The 22,468-nt window shown below is 36.3% G+C and overlaps 1 protein-coding gene across 2 annotated transcripts in view; it reads left to right on the top strand.

The window, feature by feature from the left end:
* LOC138692288 (uncharacterized) overlaps positions 1 to 17,075 on the top strand; it is a 646,074-nt gene extending 628,999 nt beyond the window's left edge. For both annotated transcript variants that reach the window (XM_069815469.1, XM_069815470.1), the window contains exon 3: positions 16,788 to 17,075. In XM_069815469.1, coding sequence (XP_069671570.1) covers positions 16,788 to 17,060 — 273 coding nt within the window. In that variant the 3' untranslated portion in view covers positions 17,061 to 17,075. The remainder of the gene's footprint in view (positions 1 to 16,787) is intronic.
* The last annotated feature ends 5,393 nt before the right edge of the window (positions 17,076 to 22,468 follow it).

The raw sequence follows: 22,468 nt of genomic DNA on the forward strand, positions 1-22,468 counted from the left end.
TTGTTGTGGTATTTACCAACATAGCTCCCACTTGAATTGAGACATTTGTCATACCATGGGATCAATTTTTGTGCTGTAGAAGTCAGCCGCCTCAAATCGGGACTACGTCTGCACCTCTCTCTGTCGATCCCATGAAATGAGAAATGTCTGAATTCCGGTAGAAAATGTGTTGAAAAATAGCTCAATAATTGCTGTGTCTGTTGCAATAAATTTGTCTAATGAAATTGTGTTTTTTTCTGTTAATGGCCCCTGGCGAACTTATTTTTTTACGGCCCTCGTAATTGCGGTCGAGTGGCCAAAATTTGCATAAGCACTTCTTTTGACATTATTAACATGGTGGAAGGAAAAAATTTAACTTTTTTATCTGCCCCCATAAGAATGTTTGCTTGTCAGCAGACTCGTTCTTACGTCTGTGCAGAGTACTGCCTGCTGAACGTTGCCACGTCTCTCACGCCAGAATATTAACAAATTTAAGCATGTATTTTTATTTAATTTCACGAAAACGTAATGGAACACACAAATATTTATTTAAACTAATATTAACTCTTTGCTAGATATAGCTATTGATGTAATTGTTTTCGTAATTTTACTAACGATATAAGAAGTATAACGCAAATAAAATGAGAAAATAATTTTTTTTCTGGGAAAACTATCAAGTTTTGACTCTGTGCTGTATGAACATTTTTTGATTCTGTAGACCGTCCCCGACGACTGTGAACAGGACGGCACTTATACCCCTTACACTCTGTATATATGCGATTTTCAACCTACACATCATTCAAGTCCCTAGTTCGAATGGAAAGAAATTGATAAATCTATGTTCATTAACGTAGGCCTATATATTTTATGCATTTTGAAGTAGTTCAGTTTTAGCCTCCGTGCAAGTGTTGTTCATGCGTTACAATTGCACAGTCTAATTTGTTGACAAATAAGCGCGTCACTGTATGGGAGTGTAATGTGTATCTTGCTACCGCCACCCAATTTCACAGCTGTGTATCATGCAGTGGATGATTTAGATATGGGACGAGGCGCAACTTAATTAACCGCAATGCAAATTGAATTCTATAACACATGACAAGTTATTTCCATAATACTGTAAGCCACATAAATCGCTCATTGCTGACATATGCAAGTTATAAAGAGCTCGTTGCCCGTTAACCATCCTGCTCTGCATGCGGTCAGTACATTTCATCTGCGGAGCGAGTGCATAACCTCGAGATGGGTGTTGGAGAATTCAGGCTTATGAAATCCATAACAGAGTAAACAACGTGATTGTGTGCGTAACCGTGAAGGAGGTATATTTGATGCCACAATTTTAATGTTAGGGGAGAGTCGGGTAGTATCGGACATCGGGTAATATCGGACAGTGCGTTTCTTTCATCTACCACCATATGGTAGTACCTGAATGACATGGTTACGTTTCTCTATGCGACATCACAGAAACGTAACCATGTCAATCAGGTACTATAATCGTGTGGTAGATCAAAGAAACTCACTGTCCGATATTACCCGATGTCCGATACTACCCGACTCTCCCCTACTATTTTCGGTTAGACTTAATGATGTACAGATAAGTATACCGAAGCCAAATTGTACATTGCACAATGCTCGGAGATTAGGGAGCTTTTAGCAGTGAAATTGCAGTTCGATTTAGTAGATTAATATTTATGAATCGTGCAGTAAAATAGAATGATGGTAAACGAAATTAACCTGCATAACCAATTTAAAAAAAAAAAAACTTTTCTCGGTAGTGTCCAAAATCGTAACTTTGTACTCTGCGAGCAAGGACGTTAACACAGAGCTATCGAAATGCACGCGATGAATTGTCATAATTGTATTTTGAATTTCATTTATTTACATTCCATGGTATTCCATGGTACATCGCAGCTAGAATATGGAACATTAAAAATTTTTAATAGTACTATAAAGTCTTAATTATAGTCACAGTCTAGTTGAAATATATACAACAGAGTTTTACGATATAGTCTACTAGTAAAATACAAAGTTTTAGTATCAGTACTTAATGCAAGACAGAAATATTCATGAAGCGTTGTTGAATGTCATAAATTCACTTACAGAATAGAAGGCGTGAGAAATTAGGTTGGCCTACTTCTTTAATTTGGCCCTAAATAATGTTTTGTTTTGATTTTGATTTGTTTAATCCATAGGGAGGCTATTAAAAATGTTTACTCCTATATAACGCACTTTTTTATAGCAATCAGTCTATTAAAATAAATCTTGAATTAAGTAACCTTAATAATAAGATTTTCTGTAAGAGAATTAAATAATATATTTCTTTAAATTGAAACTGTCCACTATTTAACCGTTTTCGTACTGTAGTTTTTTTAGCACGATAGACTTGCCTATGGAGTATGAAAGTCATTTTTTGAGGCGTATTTATTCTACGAACTGTTGCATTAGTTATAAAGTTTTCACGATTACATACGAAAAAGTTTATTAATGAAAAAAATATACTGACAAGCTATGGGCTTTATTTCTAGTTTTTTGAAAATGGTCCTACACGATGACCTAGATTTGGCATCTATTATTATTCTAATTACTCTTTTTTGTAGTAGGAATATACTGTTACTATCTGTAGGATTTCCCCAGAATATTATTCCAAAACTTATTACCGAGTGGAAGTATGCAAAGTATATTGTTTTTAAGGTATATCTAATAGCAAAACATGCTGAATTTAGTTTGAGAATAATTTCTTCAATATGTTTTTTTTTTTTTTTTTCAAATTTAACACAAGAAATTTGGTTGTCGTACTGTATCGTGTTTGTTTAATAATGACTCTTAGGTATTAATCTGATCTTATTTTCAGATTAATTTTGTGCTGTTTCATTAGTTATAAAATACCTTCTTCTAATAGTACCTACTATTCAAATAATACTGGGTTGAAAATCGTTGTTAAATCGTTGTGGTGTGAAGCGTGCTCTCTAAGGAGCTTCAAGAATCAGGCCATTATTTGTTTCGGGAAGTGCAGGCATATATATTTCAGGATTCATTTAGAGTTGTCTTCTTTCTCCATTTTTATAATATACGAGTATATTTTTCAATTTAGTCTTTCATATTGTAAAACTTTCAAGTTTCAAAAATATATATTTTACATTCGTAACAGACTAAAGAGTCTTAATAATTATCATTCATCATCATCATGATCCTCATATTGTTTTGTAGAATGGTGCATGAAATGAAGCTGAATATGTGTATAGCCAAGTCATTTATATTGTCGGCTTCTTTTAATACCGTAACTTATGAAGTGTGTTTACACTTTCAACTATCCGTTGAATACGATATTATAAAAGTGAAATATGAAAGTGTAAACACACAATTCTGTTCTCTTTTGTTAGAATTCAATAGATGCATTTCGCTTACAAATGGAGTAGAACATGATGTCTTCTATACAGAATTGTAAGCAAATTATTTTTACTATCAGTGTCACTCAATGAGAAGAAGAGTTACAGAATTATTTAATGTGAAACAGTACACATTCATAAGCAATGACATTGAGCTCTAGATGTGTCCCACATACCCTCGTGTGCTTGAATTGCACTCGCTTACCGAGAGAGTAAAATCGTTTCGCTTACAGATAGATTTTGAGTTTTGATACACATAACGCTCAGAAGGCAAGAGGAACTCGTGAATAAAAGGCAGATGTGTTCTCTACTAGGCATTCCATACAATTTTAATTAACTCACAAAATAAAAAAAAAAACGCCAAACAAGGTGGATATAGAATTTTGAAAGAATGATTATGGCATTCAGAAGAAGAAACCCCATTGAAAGTTGGACCAACTTTAACCAGTTTGATTACAAAATTAGATCACATTAAATAAATGCATAAATGTTCAAGTTAGATAAGTGTAAATAAACATAAATTAAACTTATATTGAAACAGATATAATAATTATTAGTTTCCTTATTTTTTACACTATAATACTGGAATAAATGTGTTTTGCATGAATTGTTCCTTAGTACAATACATTATAATCCATGACAAAACTCCCTCATTTTGATTTGCACTCAACTTCGTTACTAATAAAATTTTCTGAAGAAAAAATTTAATTTCAAGGTCTACATTGGTTTTTGTAAGATTGGTTAGTCCAGTAGACGACTAGCGGCACTGTTTTCACGTAGAATATGTCTTCTGAGGGTTTCGTTGAGTTAGAATTATACTACATTGTTCGTTTTTATTTACAAGATTAGGTCTAGATAGGTCTAGTTCAATACGCTTAGACCACTCAGAACACGGCAGCCAGTCGGGACTAGGAACTAGCTCCTGATTGGCCCGCAGCGGGAAGCCCTGCTGACAGCTTATATACCGGCTAGACATGGTCCCACGACCATAGACCATAGACCATAGACCATAGACCATAGACGAGTTCATTGCTCGACTGGCTAGGAACCTGTATGCGGAAGCTCGTGCTAACCCCAACCCGCTCATATCTGGCCTCGGCCAGTATGATCCTAGGTTACGGCGTAGACACCAGACAGGTCCATTAGCTATACTATTGAGACAGGAGGACAGGGAGGCTGGCGTTACTCCCAGGTTTTGGTAGCCACGACTCAACTCCATGAGACTCCTTGGATAGTGCAACCGCTGTAAAATGACCTTGTCTTAACTGGGCTAAACAAAATCCCTCCATAACATATCTACATTTGTTGATCGATGGAAATCTAATAAAGTCAATTGGCTAGTATATATCCTTCGATTCATAGAGTCATTCAACCTAAGAGCCAACTGGCTAGTCTCTCATATTGAGACAACTCATCCTGCCTAAGGTTTTTCCGTGGTTTTCCTAAGGCGCTAAGACAAATGTCGGGATGAGCCCTAAAAGAAATGGGCCACGGACCTGCACTCATATCCCCATGAATCTCCCTAATTAACAATTACATCTCTCCCCCCTCTTCGCAATTGAGCCATCATATAGCCAAATGGCTGGTCTCGAAATTGAGACAAATCAACAAGGCTCATGACCTCCTACATAATAGCCAAATTGGCTAGTCTCTTATATGAGACAACTCATCCTGCCTAAGGTATTCCGTGGTTTTCCTCAGGCGTAAGACAAATGTCGGGATGAGCCCTATAAGAAATGGGCCACGGACCTATATGCCCTTCCCCATATATACTCACCTTTATTATAAATTATGTATGCCCTAGTTCAGATAATATTAATAGTCTATTAAACATACGAGGTCACTCAATAAGTCGCAAATTGAAAGGACAGGGACCACTCAAATTGCAGCTTAGATTTCACGGCGCTTCTTCCGACGGCCTTCACCTGCTTTGTCATCGAACAACAGATGACGGCGTCTTGCCATCCTAACGGCAAACACCAGCCAACTCCTCCTCGCCCCGTTCAGTGATCAATTGATCAATCTCAGCCCCCCTCGCGTATGTGGTACCTAAGAGGTTACGTCCAATTTCGGCTTCCCCTTCAAAATTTTCTAGAGCTCCTTCAGGGGAGCAGCGTAACCCGGAGTGAGACTAGTGGCCAACAGGCTTGGAGCTCGCATATTTAGTTTTGTACAGCCCCCAACCCCTTGCAAGGACGCGTTTTGCGTACCTTTTAAATTTTCCTCCCAATTCTCCTTCGATTTTTCGATTTTTTTCGTCCCACGACACTGCAATCCTTGAAGATGACAGAGCTAGTCATCGAAAGCTTGGAAGCAACTATCCAACTCACCTGGCTGAGAATCCAAGAGGAATTATTCCATATTCAAAGCTGGGAAAGCCTCAAGTCATATATCAATTATTTGTTTTATTTTGTAACAGATGTCAAGTTAATGTCATATTTTCTGTTTTCTTCTAAACTTATAAATTTCCCTTTTCCCCTTTCTTTTAAATCAATAACTCAATTTCGCCGAAGAAAGGGAAATTTTCTCCTACTTTCCATCTCTGTGTACGTGACACAATGTTTTCTTCCCCTATACTCTCGCTACTCCTTCAGCATAATATGTCAGAAACTTTCGTTACAGTACTCTAAAATCTCTATTAGTTCTTTCACAATAGGAGTTTATAATCTATTTTAATTTCGTGACATTCTGAGGAAGTTTGGCTCCCTATATACAGTAGGAACAAAGACGTATTGTACATCAAAATCATAATAAGCTTATTATAATGACAAAAGTCCAAATTTACTTGCGTGGGAAAGAAAAATTTATTTTTCATATATGTTTTACATGCATGTGGACACTTGCATGTAATGTAACGTAACGAAGTCCATACAGCCAAAGGCTTCATGCTAGCATAAAGTCTTTGATATAGCCTGTGAATTGACTCGAGATGAGAGAATTGTACGTTGAAGCTACATAGAAAATATTAAATGATTTTCACCGTGATGGATGGGAGTGAGAGAAAAGTATCATGTTATGTAAGTGGTGAAGTAGCGTACACATATCCCCCGAGGTTTGTTAGAATAGAAAGTATTCTATTATTACAGAATGCACGACGCATTTCACTCAAGAGTTTCAGAGTTACGCCCCTTTGTATGAATGTTGGCCGTTTACTAATCCTTCTACTTGTTCACGGTTTTTGTTATCATATGTTGTAATTTGTAACACACAATTACCAGCGGCTAGTGTGATGAGCTTGCTTTATGACGGGTCACGTCCAGGCTTGCAGCGAACTGAGTGGAACAAAACCCTTCGGATAATGAAGAACAAGGTGGCGGACCAACCTACCCCTTGCTTCCAGATGACATACCAACACTGACGTCTGTCAAAACAAATCTACCCTTCTCTGAGCGATGAAAAGAAAGTGTAGTGGAGCGGTTCTTTTCATAGTAATTTTTATTATCCATCTTTCTTTTGTGTTGATTTTACATTCAACTCCATATCACGGAAACATGCTTCATCAACTGCTAAATTTAGGTTATCAAAATCATGCTTTGTTTACTAAACTATTATTATTGTTAAAACCGTGTTATATGCAAATGAGGCATCTGCTATAGAAAGGTCAGTGTAATTTGAATATCTTGCCTGGTTCTTGTTACTGCATTCCTTTCACATACATTTCATTTGACGGTAAATGTTTTTAGATGTGTGACCAAAGGATTTGGTCTCAAATCAGATGCCGGAAATGGAGTTGAGGTTATAATTCATAGACAAGATGCAAAGAGATTGTAACTTTGTATATTTCTTCGTTATAAGAAGCATCCCTTGAAGTGTGAACGACAGAACAATTAAAAGCAGATTTCCCCGACTGAAAGTTGATCTCAGGTCAAGATCTGGCAACCTTTATTCTTCAGTGCCTGGAGTTGAGTTATTTGCAAATAAAAAGGAATGAAATGGTTGGACAATGTTCATTTAAATTTTCATCTACAGTGTGTCCACAGAAATATTCCGTGATTATAAACTGTTATAATTTTGTAACTATGCATATTAAGAAATTCATACCAGTTTCATTAGAAAGAACGGCTCGAAGAATTTCAGAGGACGTGTAATTGTAGTTGTTGGCAGAAAACAATAGATAGCACCATAAGAAAAAAAAGACGCTGTTCTCGCTCTTTCGTTTGTCATTGTGGCATTGTTAGATAGAAGCAATTTGTGAAAAATTATTAAATAATACAATTATAAAATAAAGACAAACTATTATGCAATAATATAATGGAGTAATAGGGTCTATATTATATACATAAATGATATTTTAGTTCTGTTTGATTTATTGAATTTTGAAAGATTCATAACGTAGAAAAAAAAATATATTTTTTTTTTCAAAATTTCATGTAAGAAAGAAATATAAAAATATCAAAAATGAATATATATATATATATATATATATATATATATATATATATATATATATATATATATAATTGTTAGAATACTAATTCTAAGAGTTAAACAATTTGAATTTAAGGTTAAATAAGGTAATTTGGACCAAAGGTATGATTAACATAATGAAGAGAAATTGGTATATTAAAAATAAAAATCGTATTCTACGAAAATAATATTTGAGGAAAGAACTTATTCTAGAGACGAAAAGCAGTCTTTTTAACAATCGACTTTTGAAAGCAGTCAATGTCTGACTGCCATTTTGCACTATGTAGGACACTAGAATACGTTATTTTTACTATTTATAATATCTTAAGGAATGTAGGCTTACATATTGACTATATCTGAACAAATGTAACTTTTCGTCCTGCAAAGGAATTTTAAAATATTGCATTTGTTCGGATCAAATTTCTGTACGTTTGAAGGATAGAACTAACATTTTTCAATTATTCATTATCATAATACCCTACTCTCTAGTCTTTATTAATGTCGTAATTGTAAATTTAATATTAATTGTTATAGTTTTAATTCTTTGGTCGGCGGAAAAAGGGACATAAGTCAAAAAATGAATTTTTCAGGAGAGACTTTTTTTTAATTTACTCTTAACTGAATATAAGTATAATAATGAAATTCATGTACAGTATGTTGGTCAAAGTAAGACACTTTTTTCATGCAATAAATTTTATTGTTTCAAAAATTTTAATTAGAAAAAATACTTGACTTATGTGATTAGGTACAACAGAAAAATCGACTTTTCCCGCCGACCAAAGAATTGTGTTCTTAATATTGTAGTTACAATCTCCTGGTAGAGGGGAAGAGAAGGCCTGATGGCCTTATCTCTATCAGGTTGAGAATGAAAATGGAATATTTTCGTAAGTCGGTGACCTGTTTATGTTGAAAACTATAGGCAGCCAATAATAAAGATTTCGCTTCAGCGTCTTATAATTGCTACTAATAACACGCTTTGTGTCACAGAGATTCTGTAACAAATTTCTGAAAGTGTTGGACCGTAGATGAGCTCGTGATGTGTCTCTCGTACTGAGAAGTCGGCTCATTCAGCAGAGCTGGAAACTTCGTAGAAGTGATTTAGAAGAGAACAAAATTACAGCTTTGGCTCTGGGTAGGTGGTGTTCCCAATGCTCCAAACATCATCACATTTAATAATTGGGAAGAACAAAAAATTGAAATACAACGTGAGTAAATAGTGAAATAATCGATTTGTTGGACCCGCTTTAATGAAGCTCTAGCTGGCAGTACCCAATTAACGCGGCGGATTGTTCTTGGTTGCAAATCATGCACACGCTTTCCTTGTAATTAATGACCAAGTGGCTCTAATATCGGGTTGCTTAATGTATGAGTCTGCGGCCGCACTGCCGACCTCTGCGGGAGTCTGCAAGCTAGCCACGGGCGGCGCGGCGGTGAATTCGCAGTGCAGTGAAACTGTGCTCGTACCGGAATGTAATTTATTGGAACAATTAATCGGTGCCGGCCCGCCGTGTTGGGCGCAGCAGTTTAAGGCACAAATTTAATGCTACGTGAAAGACCCTGCAATAGGTTCGAATCCCGCCTCACAAGGAAAGCTCACCAAGTGATAATGGATTTTCACAACGATTTTTCCCCCGTACGTTCCACTTTAAATAAGAAATCTCTCTATAAATTTATACAGGGACATCATTTTATCTTTACTAACAAAGGTAGATATTGGAAAGAAAGTTGAAGTGTTTTCAAAAATATGCGGAACAATTAAAAGAACTTTAAAAAATAAAGCAAGAAAAGATACGATGATAAAATTTTATAAAATTATGGCAGTTCCTGCAGCTCTATATAGTAGTGAAACTTGGACAATGACAAGTAGAGATAAAAGTAGACTACAGGCAGCAGAAATGAGGTTTTTAAGATCAGTTCTGGGAGTCACTAAAAGGGACAGAATCAGAAATGAAGACATAAGAAATCAATTACAGATTTTTAGCCTAAATGAAGGAATAGACCATCATAGACAAAAATGGCTAGATCACGTAGACAGAATGGATGAGAGAAGATACCCAAAGAAAATATTAAATTATATACCGGAAGGGAAACGAAACATAGGAAGACCAAAAAAACTATGGAAAGACCAATGAACTAATAATTTGGAGCGCGCAACAAGCCTTTGTAGGGCTTAATGCATGAAGAAGAAGATGAGAAGAACATTTCTAATATAGGCCTAAACCTGGCTATACCTTTGGATCAACGGTTGATACCTCCTTCCACGACTGGAGTTCGATGATACTGGCGTAATATACAAACAAATCATTTTACTAGGTATAGGAGGGAAGAAAGGTAGTTCATCCATTTACGTAAACTAGGAAATATCACGCTTTTGAGTATGATAATTTTCATTAGGTTTTTGTTTAATCAAAATACAGCACAGTATTAACAATGAGTGTTTTTTATCACGAACTGAGCTGTCCATGCGGACGTATTCATTATGCAGTGTATATTATACTGTCTACAGCACATTAGCGTACAATATAGAGAATGTAGTTAAATTGAAAAATAATCATAATATGGATATTTAAACACATTTTCAAAATGGTGGCCGTTCATTTCGATACAGACTTCAGTTCTAATGTGTGTAATTCCAATTACCAGTTCCGTCCTTCGTACTAGTAACTCATGTTGAAATAGTTCTATACCTACTCTCAGAGTACCTTACGTACTGTAAATTCAATCTTCACTTTTGCTCGATCCGAAAAGATAAAATTACTCAGACATCTATCTACTGTCCGTCCAAGTGGTTTTATCGCAGGGTCGTAGAAAGGGGGGAAATCACGTGACAGTTAATTACTTAACGAGGCCCTTTTATTTAAGTTATTTTAAACAGTTTTATGGGTATAATATTACGTAGACGTCCAATTCCTAACAGAAATTAATGTTTTCAAGAAAGAGCCACTTGCCTTTACAGAGAGGCGAATAGAAGCTGGTGGGGAAAACCGGAATGCGACGTAGGCAAATGGGCGACAGTACCTGTGCGAAAATGATGTAATATTGAAAACTCTTTCGTCACTGGAAAACGCGAACATATTTTTGGAACGTACTGTTTACTATGACCGTAAGGCTACTATGACTGTATATGCGGTCTTGGATATGTGTGGAGGGCGGTTGAACTTCATTATAGAAGGGGTGGGAGTGAAGTACATTCAAAAACTCAGATACAATAAAAATTGAAGTAAAAATAAAATGATGTCCCTGTATATCCGGAGAAAGCCTAGTTTTCGAGATACGATTTGTTTTCAAATTCTCCAGTCCAAAGCTATAACAGTTAACGCAAATAGTGCTATGTGCTAGACCAGTGATGTCAAAGCAAGCGCATTTTTCTGATCTTGACGTCGTGCGCGGGCATCAAGCGCTAAGTATGGAAAGAGGAAGGGCTGTGTATATGAATAAGCAGCCTGTTGGATTAAGAAAACAGTGGTGTACAAACTTCAGACGGATCGTGAAATTTATGTCGTTATTTTTATATGACTTCTTTCTGTTTGATATTATCTATATTGTCTGTAAAACAAAAAACACTGATTTCTTAATATTGCAGTTGTGTTTAAAATGTTAATAACATTAGTAGAACCTAAATGTCTCACATCTGCTGGTCTAAAGCATAGCATAAATTTTGGCCCTCGGTTGTACAATGCTTTAACTAAATTACACCCAGAACTTCTAACATGTAACCCACTAACATATAACAAGAAAATTAGAAACGTGTTAATATCTTAAATTTGATTAAATAAATTTATAGCCTATGTGTATGAATTAATCAACCTATATTATATTTGTATTCTATAATTTTGAAATATATATTAATCCTACTTTTCACGTGCGATATTATTCTTCTCTAGTGTTAATATTATAGTATATACTTAATTCCATTGCCGCTGTAATTATATTTTAGTTCCTATTTTATTTTACTTATTTATTTATATTATTATTATTTTTTATTTTAATATTATATCTGAACTGCGACCGAGCACGAGCGCTGCTCATTCGGTCTCAAATTTTGTTAATACTACTGTATCTTCTTTTTATATTGCTTGTATTATTTTATTTGTATTTATCTTTGTTTGTTTTTGTAATTATATTTCTTTATTCTGTATATTTGAATTTAAATAAATAAATAAATAAATAAATAAATAAATAATAAAGAGTTAAGAAGGAATATTCACATAAATTCCATAGTAGTACCAACTATACTGTACTACATGGATGAAAAACATAATTCATAAAGAAAGTAGTATCCCAAAAAAAGAGATTGAGTATGACATGATAAGTTGGAATTGATAGGGCCTACTGATGGTACCTTTAACCTTATAAAAGTAACCAATAAACCAATCAAAACAATATTACAGTACAAAGCAAAGTTAGCTAGGTGCTGTATATGTTTTAAGTGTAACTAATATTCCATAACAAAACTCTTATCGCATTATGCTTTTAAGGTGATATTGGTGAGCAACTTTCTGTCATCTGAATATTAAATTATTTTCTCGAAATCTGCTGAAGCTATAGAGCTGACATTTTTACAACACATGGGCACGTATCTTTTGTTTATAATGTAACAGTAGTTGCTTTGTTAATTAATTTCCTTACAAACAATTGCCATGCGAATATTTTCAAAATTTTCAATACACTATCTTCAGTAATACGTATTTACGGTATATTAGATTTACGAAAACATTCTGTAAGGCTACTAAATAAATATACCTATTATCACCATTAATTCGAGAAAAACTATACTATAATTTAATTAATTTATTACAATCTGTTCTGTCGTAATTTAATTATAAAATACACGTCGTTTTTTTACGAGGACTATTCATAAAGTAACTTCCGTTTATTTTTCACAAACCTGTGAATGACGTTACAGGATTGGGTTACAATACGTTTGAAAGTATACACTCTAATTTATTTTTCCACATAGTTTCCAGTCACATTGAGACACTTGTCGTAGCGTTTGACGAGCTTTGAAATTCCGCAATCGTAGAATTCGGCCGCCTGCGACTGAAGCCAACCTACGACGCTGGTTTTCAACTCTTCGTCATCGTCAAAGGGCTCCGAGCCAAGCCACGTCTTCATGTGCATGAAGAGATGGTAATCGCTAGGCGCAAAATCTGGGCTACAGGGAGGATGATCCAATACTTTCCAGTTGAACTCTTGCAGTTTGGTCGCAGTACGACGCGCTGTATGCGGCCGGGCGTTGTCATGCAGGAAAATCACCCCAGGGTTCAACATGTCACGACGTTTGTTTTGAATGGCCCTTTTCAAGTTTGTTAATGTGTTACAGTAACGCTCAGCGTTAATTGTGGCATTCCTCTCCAAGAACTCCACTAGCAAAATTCCTTTTGTGTCCCAGAAGACAGTTGCCATGAGTTTCGTCGTGGAAAGTGTTTGGCGACACTTTGTGGGTTTTTTTCGGCGGGTGAGTATGGTCCCACTGCATTGATTGAAGCTTTGTTTCTGCATTCACATACCGCACCCAAGTCTCATCTCCTGTCACAATCTGATCGAGAAAAGCATCACATTTTGCGCCTAGCGATTACCATCTCTTCATGCACATGAAGACGTGGCTTGGCTCGAAGCGCTTTGACGATGACGAAGAGTTGAAAACCAGCGTCGTAGGTTGGCTTCAGTTGCAGGCGGCCGAATTCTACGATTGCGGAATTTCAAAGCTCGTCAAACGCTACGACAAGTGTCTCAATGTGACTGGAAACTATGTGGAAAAATAAATTAGAGTGTATACTTTCAAACGTACTGTAACCCAATTCTGTAATGTCATTCACAAGTTTGTAAAAAATAAACGGAAGTTATTTTATGAATAGCCCTCGTAATATTAAGTACCTACACTGTAATGTGGCCCGAGGTCAATCACTAGTGCAATTATTGGCCCCCCCCATGTAGAAAGTTTGGGCGCCCCTGATTTAGAAGAAAATTCAATGCATAGGGTCATGCTGGTAGCCGGAATACCAAAAACATGTTTTCTTTGTGAGGCACGATTAAAGCGCATACTTGTGTGAAAATGTCCGGTAACAAAAGCTATTGCTGAAATATTTAGCGTGAACATTCTGTTTTAGTAAAGCAAACTGAGACAGAACTTGTTGCAGATGCAGCATTCTGATAATTGCTGACAGCAGAGAAATAAAACAGTGCATTAAAACAAGATGAACTCCGGAGACTGGCTACATGTAGGTACCGGATTACAGGAGGGTTATAACGGAACGACACAAAGGATGCGGGGTTAAAACAGAGGATAACGAGTTTCACTTTTTATTACTACTGCTGTCAGACCCGAGGGTTGACGTCCTGAAATCCGAGCATAGGGGCAACAACCACCCACAAGCCGCCCTGCTACGTGATGTAATAATAGTGACAGTATTTTCTCCGCTGTCCGGATTTCGTCTTTCTTCGGCGTGTGGTACGTGCCGCGCGGTCCTCCACTTCCTGTGGGCTCATTTCCGGTGCTCGCTCGCCGTCTGCTAGGCCTCCCCAAGTCTTCGACATCACTTGATCAACAACACACTTCAGTTAAGTGTAGTTATTATCTCAGGGTTTGTAGGGGAGTTGCAGGCACTGACTTAAATGATACAACCACTAGAACAGCGTTTCTCAAACTTTTTTGAAGTGGGAACCACTTTTTTAAGTCAGAACAGTTAATTTAATTCAATTAATTTTATATTAGTATTAACTAATTAAGTTAATGCTAACAGAAGGAAATTTCTTATATCGACATCTGCGAAAAGATAAAAAAAAAAAAAAAATGAATGCAGAAACATGCCCGATTTTCAACAAGTAAAGATGCAATTTTGCCTGTTCTAGTATTGGAGTACGACGTACAGTACGTGACCATTTGAATGTGCAAACTATTAAGAAAGTCATAAATACATGAAAAGGTTCGGTACTTTGGTTCTGTTTTGAATTCGGGTAGCCCCTAGTTGGGTTACAGGCACCGCGACAGATGTGCACGGAAAGGATAGGAGAAACACCACGTTCATAGTGCTTTAAATCCCTCTTTTTTTTTTTTTTGCTAAAGTAGAGTGGGAAGTCGATAGACGGGTAGGGTAAATAAATTTCATAAGGTGTCAGTACTGGGACAAAAAGTGAAAGGCGATTACCATGTGTCGTTTACAAACTCTGAGATTTTTAGTTGTTGTGTGATACGCAATTCGTTTGAATTTTATTTTTCTTCTGTTTTTTTTTTTGAAGACCACAAGGGCAGATCTCGAGGACCACAAGTGGTCCGCGGACCATAGTTTGAGAAACGCTGCACTAGAATATTATTGTACTTTCTACAGACAACTACCTGTGTAACGAAATCCTAGGGACCTCTGAAATTTCTTCGTTGTAGTGAAATTTCGTTGTATCGAAATACGTTTTCTTCTGAACAAAAAACATTCTTGTTCATTTACCTCTACTTCCGCCTAATGTAGGTCTGGAAAATATCAAATAAAATAAAAAACTGAACTTGCATTGCATTTGAAAAGAAAAAGTTTAAAGAAACGCATAGGCAAAGTACAAAATTCAAGTTTTATGAAGCACTTTGTAAGATAAGAGTTGCCATGTTGTTTGGGAAGCCATGTTGTGGGATTGGTGAGCTATGATTGGTGGAAGGAATCTAAACGGAGAGAACAAAGAAATAACTATTAATAACTAACACAAAATTCAGGGACATCTGCATCATACACTATCTACCAAAAAGTAATTGGGCACTGTGTTTGCCCCTATAGAACCTCGTGGTACCACCTCTTGTTACTATAACAGCAGCCACCCTGTCAGACATGCTCTCCACTAGTTTGTGTAGGATATCCACTGGAATGCGTCGCTATTCCTCTTGCAACATGGCACTTACTTGGACAATGGAAGTTGGTCCCATGTTTCGGTGGCTACTATGCAGTGGTATGCAGACAATAATGTTCACCGGTTGGACTGGCCTGCACAGAGTCCCGATCTCAATCCCATTGAGCACCTTTGGGACGAATTGGACCAGCGATTGAGGTCTCGGGAGATGCGGCCAACTTCCATTGTCCAACTGAGTGCCATGTTGCATGAGGAATGGCGACGCATTCCAGTGGATATCCTACAAAAACTAGTGGAGAGCATGCCTGACAGGGTGGCTGCTGTTATAGCAACAAGAGGCGGTACCACGAGGTTCTAAAGGGGCAAAAACAGTGCCCAATTACTTTTTGGTAAATAGTGTAGTAAACATACTTACTACTTAGCTAAATAATTAATGACCACGTGGTCACTATGAAGTTGCAGTATCATTATTTTCTTTACCTTAGTTAAACCTCTCCCTTTTAGGTTCTTTTATACGACCCACGCCACAAGGACCTTACAGAGCCGCGACCTGTCTGGAGAGGAATTAATCTAGTGGATCACATACATACTTTTTTGACCACACAAGGACATGGAGGGCCTCCCCGAATGAGGGATCAGCTCAATGCCAGGGCCACCTCCGATACAACACAAACATTTAAGACATTACACATCATTCACTCACACACATATGAAAGGATTAAGGGAAGGATCTCCGTCCATGGCAGGACTTTCAAGAGATACAACCCTGGAATTTGCTTGGAAATAACTGAGGGAACCATGAAAACCTCAGTTAGGATTGCCGCCCCCTGGGATCGAACCCCGGACCTCCCGAATACAAGGTCAGCCCTCTACCACGCCGCTAGCCCGCTCGGTGTAATATTATTACAATATAAAATAATTATGTCCTCACTAGCTAACGAATTATCATATATTTAAAGTATTTGTCTGTAAAAAAAGGTAGATTTTTTTTTTCGACAAGGGAGCGATATTCTTTCGTTATACCGAATTTTTCGTAAAAAGGAAATGCATTAAATTGAAATACGTGTTCACAAAAGAATGGTGCTGTTTCAAACCATTGTATTTTTTTTGTGCTTTTTAGTTTAAAGAAATTTGTAACCAACCGACAATTTTATTACAAGCAGTGTTTTTCTCTTCTTTGTTTTGTAGACTAAATGTGACGTGGCGAGTTTGGTGGAACGCCACCTCGGTACCTTGTACCCCAACTTCCCGCGAGTGCGTCCCGTCCTAGTGCGACAAGCGCGTGATCTTTTGGTGTGCACCTTCCACGGCAACCTGGTGCGGTTTGAGAGAGAGTTCTGTGTTCCTGCCGCCGAGCTGCTTCAAGCAGTCAGAGGCATCGCCGACAGAAAGGTGAGTCTTGTAACTATGCTTTTACCAACCCGAACTGTAGTTATGAACCCAGGAATCCGTGGCTGTTGAACTTTTGTTAATTATAGGTGGTGACAGGATTTTTTCTCGTTGCCAAACTTTCAGAACGGCCCCGAGGTTCACTCAGCCTCCTATAAAATTGAGTACCGGGTCTTTCCCGGGGGTAAAAGGCGGTCAGAGCGTGGTACCGACCACACCACCTCATTCTAGTGCCGAGGTCATGGAAAGCATGGGGCTCTACCTCCATGCCCCCCAAGTGCCTTCATGGCATGTTACGGGGATACCTTTACCTTCTACCTTTATAAGTTACGTAACAAAACCTGTCATTACATACAGGGTGATTCAGGAGGAATTGTAATTAAGTTAGGGATCGTTATATGGACTGTTTTGAGTAAGAAAGTCCATAAAAAGATGTCCAATTTTGAGTGGGTGTGGAGATACAGCTGTTTAAATGTTACTTATAGGAGGCATTACAATGAATTAGGGATGAGCAGGGTCCGTCTATGCTTATCTACTTAACAAATATTAAATATTAAAATACTTGTCACATTTTATTAGCTTGAACGTTTTCGGCTTGAATAAGCATCTTCAGAAAATTATGCCTGAGAATACATATAAATGTAGATTGGTACATGCGTGTTATGTAGTCAAATGTGAACAATGAGTTAATTATGAGCCTCTACTATAAACAATTGTGGACTCAAATTAATTAAAATGTGGATAAAATAAAAAGCTATATAAGCTGTGGTCAATAAAATATTAAAATATAAAATGTTGTCTTGAGTTGCAATTTGCTGAACCATCTGTGATAAGGCTCCAATGTTGTGCTTTGAATAGAGATAATTTTCAACTAGGCTATAATACGGAATGAAAATGTATCAAAATGTGGGTCAATATAATACAGGGACATCATTTTATTTTTTCTAACATTTTTAATATTATCCTGGCTATACCTTTCTATTAACGATTGAAACCGGAAATACCGTTTGCTACCCCTTCCACGACTGGAGTTCGATGATACTGGCGTAAAATACAAATCACTTTACTAGGTATAGGAGGGAAGAAAAGTAGTTCATCCATTTATGTAAAGTAGGAAATATCGGAATTTTGAGTTTGATAATTTTCATTAGGCTTTTGTTTAATCAAAATACAGTACTGTATTAACACTTAGTGCTTTTACTCACGAGTTGAGCTATCCATTCGAACGTATTAATTATGCATTGTATATTATACTCTTACAGCACATTAGCATACAATATAGAGAATGAAGTTAAATTGAAAAATAATCATAATATGGATATTTAAACACAATTTTTGAAAATGGTGGCTGTTCATTTCGATACAGGCTTCAGTTCTTTTGTGCATATTATCGCACAATAGACTATTGTACCTAATTCCTATTACCAGTTTCGTCCTTCGTACTAGTAACTCATGTTGAAATAATTCTGTACCTACTCTATAAAAGAGTACCTTACGTACCATAAATTCAATCTTCTCTTCTGCCCGATCCAAAAAGATAAAATTACTTCGTCCGTTCAAGTGGTTTTGTCGCAGGGTTATAGAAAGGGGGGGGGGAAATCACGTGACAGTTAATTACTTAACGAGGCCCTTTTATTTAAGTTATTTTAAACAGTTGCATAATATTACGTAGACGTCCAACTCCTAACAGAAATTAATGTTTTCAGAAAAGAGCTAAGATAGCCCAGCTACTAGACTTTACAGAGGGGCGAACAAAAACACTTGGGGGGAAACCGGGATGCGACGTAGGCAAACGGACGACAGTATCTGTGCGAAAATATGATTCAATATTGAAACTTTTTCGTCACTGGAAAACGCGAATATATTTATGGAACGTACTATACTCAGTAACTCAGTACTGCTTACGCGCCCTGGGCTCTGTGTCGTGAACGGTTAGAAGTTTACTAGTAGAAGGAGTGGGAGTGAAGTACATTAAAAAACTCAGGTACAATAAAAATTGAAATAAAAATAAAATGATGTCCCTGTACATACATAATGAGGAAGTTACAAACAATAACAATGAGATGTACTTACGTAAATCTTAATACTGTTGAATCTTTAGCAAACTTAATATAAAATTATATAAATCTGGTTACAAATTTCGCATAGCGAATTATGGACGCAGGCGCACGGAACAGTTGTGTTTAATCTATGATGTTTGTAAATTACAAGTTGAAAGAAGGGAATACAAACGACATAATGATTAAATTTATTACTTTTTACATGGTATAAATGTATTTCAACAGTTCAGTGCACTTTGCCGCTGTGTTGACAACAGTAAGTGTTGCTCTTTTAAGCTCGTCTTGTCTCTACTTTATGAGGGAAGCATTAACAGTATTCTAATTGCAAGCAACCAGTTCCTCTCCTGTGTTTACTTCGCCTTTCATTCACACTCACAGACAGAAATCGAGAAAGTAAAGTCTGGAGACCTTGGTGGCCAGTACGCGTACCGCGGCCATTCCATGTTCTGGGAATGTAATATTTATGTAACGTGTCACATGTCGGCTAAAGTGTACAGGGGCTCCGTTATGCTCGAAGAACATGTCCTTTCTTGTAGGGAAGTGAACTACAAACAGCTGTTTCTCTACACTCATTATGAACACTGCTGCCCTCAGATGATCTCAGAAGAGAGACACGTACTATCCCTTTGTACGTAGTCATCTGTCTTTCCTTCATACCATTTGCAAGACTTGTTATGCATAACATTCAAACGGCTGTATCTCCACACACAATGAAAGATGGACACTGTTTATGGAGATCATATTACCACCTCTCTTAAATATTTAATATTCCTTCTGAGTTGCCCTATATTTGCCACCCTGAAAATTTGGACCTAATAGTGTGATTCTAGAGACAGACAGACAGAAACAACTAAATCATGTACCTATACAGGGTGTAAACTATATAAACTGCCAAAATTATACAGACTACATCTCAGTCTATAAACATGATGTGTGGTGAAATTTTGTTTTTTCTTCTATTTTTGTTTATCGTGTTTTTAGGATTGATAGTAGTCTAATATTTACTGTTCGAGCAAATGTAAACGTCATTACTAATGAGTAATGACTTTTCATCCAACGCACGCTAACACCACCACAATAGAGAGACAACAGAGTACCCTGATTTGTAAACAAGGATATCGCCACAGTTGCACTATACATGGCGGACCGAAGTAGATAATGACGATCTACTGTCATTTTCAAAAACATTCGACTCACAGATAACATTTTATTCTAAGGAGACCACAAAAGTTACAGACAATTTTTATTAGTTTTTTTATATAATATAATATTGTTTTTTTATGTTCAGTCTAATTGACATATCCAAAATTGATTAGAATAATCAATACATTTCAGAATACTTCACTAAAATACGAGTGATGTACCAGAGACCAAGACTTGCAACAAATATTCAACTAATGGAAGGTATTCTGAAGTTTAAAGAGGAACCAAATAGTTTTATCATGTTTGCAATTCAATTTGTCATAATTTAAATATAAGACAGATAGGTCAGCTACAATAATTTTATTTATATATTAAATTTTATACCTGTATTTTATATTTTAGATCGTCAATCATCACAAGTTTATCTCAAATAGTTGGTTCAACATTATATTATAGGTTGTGTTTTAATTAGTTTGTACAGATTTCACAACAAGACATAAAATGTACAAGCTATTGTATAAAAAAAATGTCTGATGATGCCCGAAGGGCGAAAACGTTTGCTTAAGTTTCATAATACCAATGATCATTTACATATGTAAATGTCATTACTTTTTTTTTAATTGTGATGTCAATTAGACTGAACATCAAATAAAACAATATTATATTATATCATATTGTATTGACTATCTGAATATCTTTCATCATGCTTTCTAAGTTAATCTTTTTTGTTCAGCAATTTGTGCTCTATCACCAGTATTTTTTGGCAGTATATATCGTTTGCACCCTGTATAGTTCACGACAAGCTCATTGAAGCTCGTGGATGTGTCGAAATTAAGCTGAAATTGTCTATTCCGTATAAAATTACAAACAGGTAGTCCGTTTGAATTAGTGATAGCAAGATGATGTTTTGAAAGATGAGGCTGGGGGTTCTCCAAGTGAGTACCTGCTTTACATTTGGAGAAAACCTCCGAAAAATCCCAACCAGACAATCGGCCCAAGCAGTATCGAACCTATACCCTAGCGTAGCTCCGGATCAGCAGACAAACTCGCCTATCGCCTTAGCTACGGCGATAACCATCAGGCTATTGTTACACATTACAGAGTTTTACATTTCATAAAATGTCACAGCACGGCATAGAATTCTATCAAGTGAAAAGAAGGCGGACCTCATAATAATTGTACTTATTTGTCACGAAAACATGATACTGTGTAATGTATTTTAAACTTTTTATTGGTGCATTTGTTTTAAACGTGTATGGACGTTGTTTCTGATTTGCTCTCTGAACCATATCAAGAAAGTGAATGTTATTACTCGTAGGCTATTTATTACACACCTCTCACCACGCGTTCTTTTTTATCTTGATGTGATAGGACAAGAAGACAGTTTTTAATTTTGTTCATACGAGGCGTACAGATAGATGACTGTCTCGTTTCTTATACGTGACATCGCAAGCACAGTGTTCTGAATCTCACTAAAGAACAAAAAATATATTCATTCGTGTGGTCTACAATATTTCTCCTCCAATACACACACACTCACTACCATAAGTATTGTCATTAATTTCAGGGGGTTAGTCTTTGAGATATTTCAAACAAATGCACCATTTTTTAAATTTATATTCAGAACAAGAAATTACATTTGTTCGGATCAAATTTCTGCACATTTAAAGGACAAAACTGAAATTCTTTCAATCATTTATTACCATAACACACCGGACATATTGGAAATTACATCAATGACTTTCCCAAAACACACTATGAAACGTTTCATATAAAACAATTTTTATCTCGAAAAAGAAGCAAAAACGAGCAATATTGTCTTTAACTTTTTTGTTTGAAATATCCCACAGAATACCCTAGTGAAATTAATGACATTACTTACGGTTCAGTCTGTAGATTGTGTCCAGGATCGAAACTCTCATCTCCCGAATATGACAGGCAAATTATTAGTTACCAAGAAGAGATTTTTCATACCATGATTTTTTAAATTTTAATTCATTTTAATGTCAATCAATGAAGATATTTTTTTTTTGTTTTGACTATTTCGTTTATATGGCGTCATTCCATTTTCGGCCATTGAAGTGTAATGAAATGTTGAATTTCAACCAATCACAGTCATACATCGCGATAATTTCTGCAGCTCGATTTATCACTATCAAATCGCATGCTCGTTCTTTTGTTTAGTCAGTGTCGCCAACTGTTTCCACGTAAATCGATGAGCATGAATCCATTGTACAGTTGTCAAAAGAAAAAGTGGCAGCTCTCCTGAAACAAAGT

Source organism: Periplaneta americana, chromosome 16 (genome assembly GCF_040183065.1).
Source record: "Periplaneta americana isolate PAMFEO1 chromosome 16, P.americana_PAMFEO1_priV1, whole genome shotgun sequence".
NCBI lineage: Eukaryota > Metazoa > Arthropoda > Insecta > Blattodea > Blattidae > Periplaneta > Periplaneta americana.